General features: G+C 50.6%; 1 protein-coding gene across 3 annotated transcripts in view; it reads left to right on the forward strand.

Annotated features, from left to right (window-relative positions):
• The window catches only part of TOP1MT (DNA topoisomerase I mitochondrial), a 1,348,974-nt gene that overhangs the window by 692,771 nt on the left and 643,768 nt on the right, over positions 1–12,435 (forward strand). For all 3 annotated transcript variants that reach the window (XM_078686649.1, XM_078686647.1, XM_078686648.1), the window contains one exon: positions 8,532–8,654. In XM_078686649.1, coding sequence (XP_078542775.1) covers positions 8,532–8,654 — 123 coding nt within the window. The remainder of the gene's footprint in view (positions 1–8,531; positions 8,655–12,435) is intronic.

Genomic DNA, 12,435 nt, shown 5'->3' on the forward strand with positions numbered 1-12,435 from the left:
TTCCGCCTTATTAGTGCGAAAAAGCCGAAGCTGCCCCCTGAGATTGGCTAATCTCCTCCTAGTTTCCAATGACGAACGTACCCGATCTTGCACCTCAGCCTTCTTGATGTCCACTGCCAGATCAGCTTCCAATTTGCAGGCAGCACGCCTCCGTGCAATTGCCAGAGAAGTGATGTGTCCCCGGATCGTGGTGTGAAGGCGTCCCATACCATCGGGAAGGACATCTCCGGGGTATCATTAGAAGCAAAATAGGAGTCTATGGCCTCCCGGATGCTGTCCATGTCCTCAGCATCCCGAAGGACGCTCGGTGGCAAAAACCAACGAGCCTCACGGGTGGGGCGCGCAGCCGGGTCTTGGAGGAGCAGCTCAACATGAGCATGATCCGACAGTGATATGTCCGAAATGGAGGCTCCCAACGTATCTCGTAGCAACTCCAGCGATATAAAGAGGAAATCTATGCGGGAGTAGGACCTGTGGGCATGCGAATAAAATGAGTAGTCTCTCAGGTCCGGGCAGTGGTAACGCCACACATCCATTAACCCTAAATCCGCAATCTGCTTGCGCAGCGTAGAGGACATCGCCCCAGCATCATTGAAAACGGCATCGCTACGATCCATGTCCGGGTCCTAAACTAAATTGAAGTCCCCTCCCAATATCATGTTCGGGTCACCACAGGAGATCTGTTCCCGCAGAAGTGTCTGGAGGTATCGGTCCCGCAACTGATTGGTTGCGTATACGTTACATAGGGTAAATCGGCACCGCCCCCATGTGTACTGTAACCTTGAGAAAGTGCCCAGCCCCACTCTTATGGGGCCTTGTGTCTCCCCGCCTGAAGCCAGCTCTGCACAATATGGCTACCCCCGCAGTTTTAGTGTCCGCAGCTGCCCAGAACTGGATAGGGTGCGCCATGCGGTGTGTGTCTCCCTGTAGTAAGTGAATTTCCTGAAGGAATATAATGTCAGGCTGTTGTTGGAGGACATAGCGCCAAACCTGCTTGCGCTTATTAGGGGAATTCACACCCTTGACGTTGAGTGTCAAGACCTTCAGGGTCTTGGGGGCGGTCGCAGCCATGGCATGTAGCAGTTAGGATCCGCCCACGCTCCCCACTCCCACCAATGCGAGGGGAAATGTGCAGGGGTAACCCCTCCCCGCCCGTCCAACCCAGGTGATAGCAGCCGCCCCATCTCCACCCCGCCACCCACTGAATCAGAAGGAAAGGAAGAAGGAAAGGTCCGAAGTGAGGTAAGCAAGAAGGAAAGAGAGGAAGAGAGAAAAGGGGAAAGAGAGGCAATAATCGGCCAAGCAGGCACCGGAAAGGAACGGCGGCGGCATGGAACCGCGGTCCAATCCGGGCGAGCCAGAATCCTTTCTTGGTGTCTCGGTCGGGAGGGGCTGCCTGCCGGCGACTCTGACAGTTTAAGCAGCTGTGCTGGGTGACCCTGCGCTTGCCCTCCCATTGGAAGATGAGGGCGAAGGGGTGGCCCCACTGGTAGGAAATGTTAAGGGCTCGCAGCCTCTCTGTCACCGGCCGAAAAGCCCTCCGTCTGCGCAGGGTGTTGGGGGCTAGGTCCTGGAAAATGTGGATCTTGTGGCCGTCGTAGGTGAGGTCCGGCCTATCTCTCGCCGCTTTCAGAATGGCCTCCTTCTCAGTGAAGTAGTGCAACCTTGTCAGGATGTCCGGAAGTAGGCCCATTCGTCCCGCGGGGCCAGAGACCCGGTGTGCACGGTCCAAAGTCGGGAGAGAGGCCTCTTCATCCCCCCAGACCTCGTGGAGGAGCTGCGCCACGTAGGTCATGATGTCTTTCCCCTCTGCGTCAAGTGGAACTCCCCGAATACGCAAGTTATTCCGGCAACTTCTGTTTTCAAGGTCTTCCTGCTTGACCTGCAGCTCGATGTTCTGTTCCTCCAGCGCCGCTACCCTCTGCCAAAGCTGCTCCTGGTCCCCCGTGCGCTCGTCGACAATTTTCTCGAGCCCATCCACTCTTATCACCCAGTTCTGTGACCTCCTTGCGCAGCTCTTTAACACAGGAGTGCACCTCCGAACGTAAGGAACCTATCTCCGACTTAAGCTCAGCCATGAAGGAGGTCATGAAGGCTTGGGTCACCGGCGGCGAGTCCTCGACGATCTGAGAGGAACTCTGTCGACGCCGTCTCTCCTGCTTTGCCCCACATGGCCACCACCGAGGTAGTCTTGGAAGTCGCCGCCGAGTCCGCTTTACCCCCCTTGGAGCGCGTCATCGCCAGGTCCGCAACCAAGGTCCAACAGCGTATCTAACGCAATAGAGCTCGGTCGTTGCACAGCGGGGACAAAGAGGCCGAGGAAGAGAAGGGAGGGGGGGTCCACCCCAAGGCGTGCCACCTGCCCCTCCGGCGATGCCCCCAAGCTGCAGTCCCAGTGCGGCAAGTGAAAGCAAGATACAGGCCCCTCTTGAGCACCCCCACTCAGCTATGGCAGACACGCCGGTGAGTCAGTCACAGCGCAGCCACCAGCTTGGGCCCGGCGGCCCAGAGCAACGTCCAAACCACTAGGTAAGGGGCGAAGGGCTAGGGACTCAGGAGATAGCTACCCAAGACGGTGCAGGCCCCGAGGCACCAAGCAGAGCACCGTGCCTCTTAAAACTGCCAAGTCTGCCAGACTGTGCCCGCGCTCAGGAAGGCCCCCACCTCCGCCGTCCAGGGCCCTGGTCTGCCCCACGCCTCCTCCCCAGGGACCCGCAACAGCCTGGCCCGCCCCACCTCTCACCTCCAGCCCCGTCCTAGGGCCCACTCCCAGGGCCGCGACAGTGGCACAGCAAGTCCTCTCTCACCCTCCAGCCGTCGAGGGCCCAGCCGCCAACCCCACCGCACAGGGGGCCAGAGCGCAGGTATCCGGCCCTCAGTCCCCAGGGCTGAGCTATAACACAGTCGGCTGCAAACTCTCACACCGCCAAAGGCCCGGAGCGCCTCTTCCCAGGGGGGCGCGTAGGAGTTCGCCGCCCCTCACCGCTCACCTCCTCACCGATCTCCTGTGTCTCCAGGCCTCGCAGCCGAACTTCACCTCCACGCCGTATCCCTCAGGGGCCCCCCACTGAAGCCGGGGTCCAAGGCTATACTCCGCAATAGGGCAGACTCCTCACTGCCGGCGCCTCCGTTCCAGCGAAGGGCGCAAAATGGCAGCAGCACTCTGCGCGTTCTCTCCCCAGACCACAACCAGGCCAGATGCCGCCGTTAACGATCCCTCGCCATCTCTCTCAGGTATCTCCTTTCAGTCCCAATGGAGCGCTGCAGGGCCGGGCAGGGCAGGCTCCTCTGCTCAGGCGCGTCCGCTCCCCGACACCCCAGCGTTGCCGCCCCTGGGGGTCCCCACTGCAGTCGGTGTCCAAGGCTGCGCTGCTCAGCAGGGCGGGTTCCTCACCTCCGCCCCAGCTAAAGACCCAAAATGGCACCCGTGCACAGGGGCTCCACTCGCTTTCGTCCCAGACCCCTATCAGTCTCAACGCCGCCTTCAGGGATCTCTCAGCAATTCCCCCGGGATCCGCCTGCCAGGCTCAAGGGGACGGTGTGGGGCAGAGCAGTCTCCTCGACTCAGGCGCTTCAGCTCCGGCAGCCGCCTCCGTTCGCCGGGACACCGGTGCACAGGGCAGCGCTCCGTCTCCCAGCTGTCAGGTATGTCGCCAGCAGTCCAGGCAGGAGCCCCCGTCCCTCGGGGCTGCCAAGCCGACTTCAGGAGGATTCACAGTGCTGGGCCCGCTCACTCGCCAAGCCCCAAGGCCTCGACAGGTCGGGGCGCCTGTGGGTCGCGCCGGGCCTCGCAGCCGGCTCCCAGGCCCTCCGCTCTCCGCTCCCGGTACCTCCGGGTCCCTTGGCGCTTGTTTCAACCGCGTCTCACCCCGGAGCCCGCTTCTCTCCGCCTGACTGCAGTTCAGGATCAGCAAGCCCCTCACTACCAGGGCAGGTCTTGGGCGCGGGAGCCCGCCGCCATCACACAGATCAAGATGGCGGACTCGGGCGCTCACAGGGTCGCCAAAGGCTCTCCGTATAGAGCAAGCAGTCGTTCCCTGCTCCCCGCTGGGGCCCCCACCGTCCAGGAATCCCAACCTCTCGTAGGGGGCACCCCAAACTCCGCCAAAGATAGCTTAAATCGGCAGCGGGGCACCGGAGCTCTCCAGAGGCACGTCTCAGCTCATCGCCGCCGAAGCCACGCCCTGGAAGCCTCTTTTTTAAGTAGAATGGCTCCTCCCCTAAAATAGTTGGAGTATGCAGATAAGTAGGAGTCACCCCACCAACGGGCACGGCGCCGGGCCGTGTCAGTAGTGGATAAATGTGCCTCTTGTAGAAAGCATATGTCTACGTTATGTCTTGTAAGATAGACATGCATGAGGCCGGATTTGCGATGGTTATTGATAACCCGAACGCTCAATGTTAGGAAAGTTACATTAGTCATTAATTATTTGTTGAGTGTGTGTACCGTATCGTTTCTTGATGTTGCAAGGGAATTGTGCCATTTGTAATAGTGGTGCAGCCTCTTAATGTAGCAATTACCACAGACCTGGGTTAGCTTAAACAATGAAATGGCATTCCCTAGAATTAACAAACCTCTTACCCAGTGTCCAGTACAAACCTCCCATGTCCAACCCCAACCCACTCGAACACCCCCAATCAGGTTGAGATGTGCTACCCTCCCCACCCAAGAATCCCCAACTTTGAATCAAAGTGAACATGCAAGGGACTTATCCCGTTGGGGTGCATGGACTCCAAGTATACTCCCCTGCCTGGAGGACAGGGTGGGCGAGAATTGTAATGTATTTGGAGATCGCAAAGGGCAACATAACACATTATGTCCAGACGCTTATATGGAAGTACGCTTTTTGCGGCGTTCTATTAGTTTGGTGGCAGAGCAGTCTAATGTGGTATTAGGGTTTTGCCATTATATGTGGTTTCAGTCATTAGCACTGATGCAGCCATCTCCTGACGATGCGGTTGAGTTGTGTGGGTGCGATACGGTTCTGCTTAGTTGTTTCGCATGGGTCATGGCAGCCTTGGTATCTGTTAAGTAACGTGGTTTGCCGTACGTATCTACGTGAAGTTTGGCTGAGTACAGGAGGGCGTACGGTATTTTTAAATGTTGAAGGATTCGTTTTGCTGGTAGGAAATCTCATCTTGCCGAGTGCGCCACTGATGCCTGATCTCCCCCATTTCTCTAGCTTTCTGCAGGATTGCATCCTGGTCCAGATAGTTCAGTAAGCGGGCTATTATTGACCCAGCAAACGATGTACCTGCTCCACAATGAAGACCCCTGACAGTATTATGCCAAACAGTTCGCGGAGTAAGACTCCAGGTAGTCCTCCATCCTGGAGATGGCTGTAGATTCAGGGATTCCAATATTACTGAGATTATTTTTTTCAAGGACTTGATTCTAGGTCCTCGTTCTTTGCGTGCATGAGTTCAGTACCTTATCCATTTTTAACAAGCGTTGTCGGTCTTCGGTAAGGGCGTCATCAGCATCCGAGGCCTGGATGCCAGTTGTGCAATTTGAGAGTCATGAAAGTCTACACTCTGCTTCACCTGATCCAGCTGGAGAGCAAGATAATCTATTTTAGAGTGGATCGTTTTTAGGCTATACTTGACCTCTAAAAGAAGAGAACAAATATCTTTGTCTTGCACTCCAGTATTTTTAGTTTGTGTTGCCTGTTCTTCCGCCTCCTGCAGTGGCTTCCCATAGCGCCTGGTTTGACGGTTTTCAAAGACGAGCTTAGATTGTTTGGTATCTGTCTTCCCCCTCTTATTTTGAAATATGATATGTTGGCACGATGGATAGGGAGCAAGGTAGCGTGGGGGAATGTCGTGGATTGCGGACAGGCAGCCTGTTAGTGTTGCGTATGTTCAACTCCTGTTTCTATGGAGTTACCTTCATCATGGCTTGCTGTCTTGGCAATACGGTTGCCCCATCGGATTTCAAGTAGCCTCATTAGTTGCTATTGTTGGGATGGATAAGTGGTAAGTGTCTGGGGTGGATCTTGTGGATATGGATTTGGTTTTCAGAGTTACTTGTCTTGTGACCAGTCACAGCTAGGCCACCGCTCTATCACCGTAAATTCCTGTCAGCTCCCGACTTGTGCGCTCCCAGAAGGCTATGGTGCCTCTAAGCAGGTCTGGTATTCCTCCCTATGCCCTTGGTGAATGTTGCCCCAGAAGTGCGTGCGTTCTGATTTCTAAAGCACACTAGTGGGGTGATGAGACAGTTTGCTTGCTTATGCTTTAGGGTGTGCATCTAGTCATTTAATGTTTTATTAGCATTCAAGACCCCAGCACAGCGGATCTATGACACGCAGTGTAGAGCTGCATCACAGGCAGGACCGGGCCAGCCAAACACCTCCATGGAGAGTGTTCTTCAGTGAGGTGACCTTGTGGGTGGAATAGGTGAAGTAGAAAGCGTGCAGCATCCGGTGTTTTCTTCCACCGCCGACTGGAAGCCACACTCCCCACCCCCCTCCCTTGCAGTGACTCCTTACTCTGTGGTTGTTACTGCTGGGTTCTGTAAGCGGGGCGTTCGGTCGTTGGCAGCACCCTGCCATCCACCGCACTCTATCTTGTGCGGGGCCACTCATTGTCCTCTGCTGGTCTCTGCCCAGATTTCAGCCCCAGGCTGTTGATCAGGCCTTCATCAGTGCGGGCGTCCCAGTAGGGGCAAGCTCCCTACCGGTGCGGAAGTACAGACTTTCTCTTGACGTGTGGGTGCGCAGTCTCCGGCTGCACACCAGATGGTGACGGGTGCGGCTTGTCCTATCTCTCGTAGCCAGCTCCGCTGTTCCTGCGGCTAGCGTGGTCGCGCCAATATCTGTGCTCAAGCAGCTCTTTGACCGCGCCCAACAGGTTATATAGTCACCTGGCAATAATGGCAGTGCATTCACGCTCTATTTTCGTCTGGAAAAGTATTTGACACCTCAGATTGTGATGGATAGTTCGCTCGGCTGGCAGAGCTCACTCCTGGTGTAGCCACCATGCCACTGGCGAGACCACGCCCCCTGGAAACCGCATACCATTAAATGTTATACTTGGTCTTAGCACCAAGCTAAGCTTAAGTGAACATTTGTAAAAGTGCAGTGTGGAACAGCTAACCAAAGAACAACACTGTAACCAATAACCTACATTCTCCACAACAAGAGGGAGTAAAAAAATCAAAATAAACTATTGGTAAGCAATCTGGCTAAAAAGAAAAACAGATACAGGGTCAACATTTATGGGAAAAATAAAACAAAACCCAAAGGAAACTATGGAGATACCCATTCCTTTAACTCCTTGATCTGCTCCTTTTGAGTTACCCATTACCTTAATTATTTTGGTTACAATTAGGGTCTAGTCTTTCCTGTGTACTGTTAAGTTTCCTTAGTTGAAGATACTGAGGCTATTTGAATCAGTCACTTCATATAGTAATAGTTATTTCATGTTATAGAAAACTTTTTTTTTGGAGTTTTGAAAAACCTTTATTGATCAAAATTTGATGCAGACACAGTACAATTGCAGTATCAAATCACATTTGTGTATACAGCAGTGGACACAACAGACAGTGCATAATCCAGTAATATCGACCAAAAGGCCTAAAAAAAATAAACTCCTCGACACAAATGTGGACATAAACTCCAGGACCCCCTAGGGATTCCCAACTAACAGTGATTAAGCAGATATCTAGACAGAAAAGGGGGAGCAGCTGGTCTCCAAGGAGACGGAAAGCCCGGCAGGGTAGGGGAGAAGCAGGCTACTGGCCAGCACCGGCGGCCGCCGCAGACCCAGGGCCGGCGGGGAGCGCGGGTGAGGCAGCGCCACTGGAACGGGGGCGGGAAAGCAGATAAGAAACTAAGGGACCCCAGATGTCGACAGGGCGAGACCTTGCAGGAATTAAGTCCCAAAATTCAGACAGGAGAGTGTGACAACGAGAGGCATCCTCCAACCAGCTCTCGACCCTTGGAGCAGTACGGCGGCCCCAGCACATGGCCACCCGTCTTCTGGCAAGGACCAACAGCATTGAAACAAGATGGCGTGAGGCATCGGGGCAAGGCTTGACGAATCCGAGAAGGCACAGAAAGGGTACCGGACTCACCACCGCGCCAGTAATCTCATGTTATAGAGAACTTCATGCAAACTTTTTGTTGGAATGCAGAGGTTTAGCCTAAAAAAAACAACTTTAACATCAAAGACAGTAATTATGGCCACGTCTAGTAATGTTCAGCCATAGAAGTTGTTGTGTTGTGATCCTTTGTTATAAATGTCAGTTTATCTCCTGTAAGAGATTAAAACTGACCCATACTATTTGACAATTTATTCACAATTGTTTCACTTAAATTGTGAATGAATGAGAGGTAACACATATAAACTGGTGTATGTCAAAGTATAAACTGTATGCAGCATTGCTACTGTGAACTGTAGTTAAATGTTTAGATTCCTCTGATAAAATGAAAAAAGTCAATTTCTAGAACTGATACACTGCATAACCACAAGACTAACATTCTCTATTGAATGTTTTAAAGTGTTTTGTAAATTCCATTTACTTTTAGATTATGACAGAGGAAGAGAAGAAAGTAATCACTGATCTGGACAAGTGCAATTTCACCCAGATTCATAAATACTTCTTTGAAAAAAATGAGGCCAGGAAAGCCCTGCCCAAGGAAGAGAAACAGGTAGGCATGTATACCATGCAGATTCTTGGCTACACTTTTGTGGCGCCCTAAATAATGAGCCTATCCCATATTAAAGTGTTAAATGTTTCTTTAAAAATGTAATTATTAGTTAGATGTTTCATCCTATTTTTGTTTTGATTTTTGGCAAGAATTACCCCAATGTGTGTAGTATGACAGGTGCATTTAGTTTTCATGTGTTTTTGGTTTATTGTATTGTTTTTCACTTTACCTTGATTTTCATTGTTTGCTTCCAAATGCAATTATGTTGCATTACCTTTTTTTGGATGCACAGTGTCTAGTATATGAGAGTAGCTGGTACTTATGTACTACACACTGATGTACCCACTAAGAGTGAGAGCGCCTTATAGTACAGGTTTAGTAGTTAAACATTTTTTATAAAGAAGTTGGAAATAAAAGGAGTATGCACATATGTAGGTGCCAGATTAACACCATTAAACACATTTAAAGAGATACAGTTGTAGATTGCCAGGCTAAGGGGGATGTAGGTTAAATTGAAGTATTGGTGTGAGTCACTTCTGTATTCGTGTGTCAGTATATACAGTTATCTAAATGATCATATTGCCAACATCCTTCAAAACATCACCTCCAACGATACATTGCAAAAAATGCTTATCTTCTCTTCCAAAAGTTTTGACTGTTGTGTTTTTCAAGTTTAAATCCATACAGTTTTCTTTGTTATAGCAGTAATGTGTGCATGCCTGTCAGTGTGTGATGACACAGAAAATAATGGTTAACATTCTTTGATAGATCAAGTCCTAAATCATCAACATGGATACTAAAACTCGAGTTTCATCAGAAAGCAGCTTACTTTGCCTAAAGTAATTAAAGAGGGCAGTTATATATCTATCAGTGGGCCAAGATGCAGTCCGTCCTAGACCATTATTGGTCCTTGTATTTTCGTTTATATATACCATAATGACCTAAGTTGCACCTTGATCTAAGTGTTGCTATTCAAGCCCTCAAGTGATAATGTGTTAGCCCTGAATGATTCCAAAATGATTTAACTTCATCCAAAGTTTTAGGTGATAAGAGTTATCAAATGGGGGCGTGGCTTGGACGGCAGCGGTAATGGCTGCCTAGACCAGTCGCTCTGCAGAACGGAGGAGCGATTCAGGCGATATTCAGGAGTTAAAACGGGTGAACAACGAAACAGTGACCTGGCTTCTTCCCGTAATGATGTAAGGAACAAGAAATTAAACACCTCCGTAATGTCACTAGTGAACTCAAGAAACAAAACGCAGAACTGGAAGACCGAAACATACAAAGAAATATACGCATTTTTGGTATCCCTGAAGGCTCAGAGGCGGATGCGGGATCATGAGTAGCCTTCCTGGAGTCTTGGATACCCATGATAACTGGGATAAATTTCCACCATTGGTTGGAATTAGATGAAGCTCACAAAATACCATTGTTTAACCCTTCAAACAGAAAAGGAACTCGCCCCATGATATGCAAACCACTTCGATACCAGCATACGGAAGCCATCCTAAGCTTGGCCAGGAAAAACCTCCAAGTAACCTGGGAAGGCCAGCGGATAAACTTTACACAAGACTACTCTAAGGACACAGTCGATACAAGGAAAGGCTTCCTTCAACTGCGTGACAGGCCTAGGGGGAAAAAACATTGAATTTTCATTTTAGGCCCTTCGAAGTTTAGAATTGTGGAAAATGGCAAACCATGTATCTTTACAGACCCCCATTATCTGGCACGACACCTGGAGGAGACTCCTACCCAGAGGATGGACCTTTCTGTGGGACCCTCCAACAAACGAAAAACTTAGTATCCTTTGAATTGAGTTCTATGACTCATCCTTCTTCCACCCATGTAACAACACTGCCATAAATGTCTAACTTTAGAGGTTTTCAATAGGCGCCGTTACGCAACTAAGCGAACTCAGCTGTTAAAATAAGGCTCTATATCCTTCAGGAATGTAAATGTTATAATGGAGACCGACCCATTTCATGGTAATTTCTTCTATTGCTCTCAGCTCTGTTAACCCTATGATCTTGATAAGCATTCTAAGTAAGGTGCCTCAACGTTCTCAAGAGGTACAGCGGTTCTATCAGTTACCAAGTTATTATACGTTAATGCGTTAACCTGACATAGATCTTGACAACCGACTGCTAGCATCTAAAATCAACCATGTGCTACACAATGACCAACCTGCCTACAGTAGTAGTCGCAGGTTCTCTTCCAGGGGATCCTCATCAATAGTCATAAGCATTAGAATATTCCCGCCCATGCGCGGGACCCCGGAAACAATATATTATATGTGCCCCACATATATATAGACATATATATATAAATATATATATATATATATATATAAAAATAAGCAATTGCAGCCAAATAAAACAATAGAGCTGGAATATGCCGTGAAGAATTTCCACCATACAGTGTATTTTGCATTAGAAACATGAGAAACAACACCAATGTTTGTTTAGAAACTGTTCTAATGCTTAGAAAACAGTAGAAATTCTCATAACACACTGCAAGCATATACAGCTCCCAGGCTGCATTGCAAATCCCCAGTCTAAAAAGACTGAAAAGCTAACCTGTAGCTGAATGTACTAAAACTGACGCCGTGCCTTTAAGGCACCTCTGCCCCTAGCTTCCCATCATGCCTCAGGGGTTACAGTTAGGTCAGTTGTTCTTTCCGGCTCCTTCAGGAAGGACCCTGGATACACAGCTCCACACTTTTCTGCCTTTTTCAGTCAGAAAATCTTCTATAGAACAATTTTTTGATTTACTTTGACTTTCAACATCAGGGTCAAGTAAATAGCTGCTTAGCAGTCGATTTTTTGTGAGGTTTTCCTGTCAGGATGCCCTCATTATTTGATGATTGCCCTTCTTGTGGCCACAAGAAGGCAAGAACAGACTCTCATGAGGTCTGTATTTTATGTTTGCCAGAGGATCATGATCCTAAAGACTGTTCACATTGTAAAAATCTGTCTGACAGGACTCTTAAAGACAGAGAGAGGAACAGGCTCTTTGGTCCGGCCCAGAGATCCATGAGAGGAAGATCTACAGAGAGGAAGAGTTCAAAGAGACCCAGAACTCCCTCCAAAGGCAAGTCAGAGCGTCCATCAACCTCAGCACCGGGCTCAGCGCTGAAAAAACGGCATCTGATAGACAGTTCGAGAGAAAAAGCTCCGTCGACGTCGGGACCGGCGTCGATGAGGGAGTCGTCGTCGAAAAGTTCACCGACGACGAAGAAAGCTCCGCCGTCGTCAACTAGGCGACGATCGGCGTCGAGAGAAGCCACGAGATCGCCGTCGACGAGAAGATCGACGTCAAGATTTAAATCACCTCCGCCGTCGTCAACCAGGCGACGATCGGCGTCGAGGCACAGATCACACCCGCCGTCGTCTCAACGTCGACAGGCTTCTAAGAGTGCGACACCTCCGCCGACGTCTCCACGGAGGCGCTCGGCGTCGAGGAGTAGGAGCCCCCTCGGACGCTCGCCGTCGAGGAAGGGATCGTCATCGACGGCACGTCGGCGCTCGACGTCGCGTGTCAGGTTAACGTCGAGGGCATCGTCGACGACAGGACAACGTCGATTGACTTCTCCGTCGCCGACAGACCAAGGTCGGTCGACGTCGAGACCTCCGTCGACGGCAGGGCAACGCCGTTCGACGTCGAGACCTCCGTCGACGGCAGGGCAACGCCGTTCGACGTCGAGACCTCCGTCGAAGGCAGAACGACGCCGTTCGACGTCAAGGGAGAAGACTCCGTCGTTGGCTCATCATCGCCGATCGAC

Source organism: Lissotriton helveticus, chromosome 4_1 (assembly GCF_964261635.1).
Source record: "Lissotriton helveticus chromosome 4_1, aLisHel1.1, whole genome shotgun sequence".
NCBI lineage: Eukaryota > Metazoa > Chordata > Amphibia > Caudata > Salamandridae > Lissotriton > Lissotriton helveticus.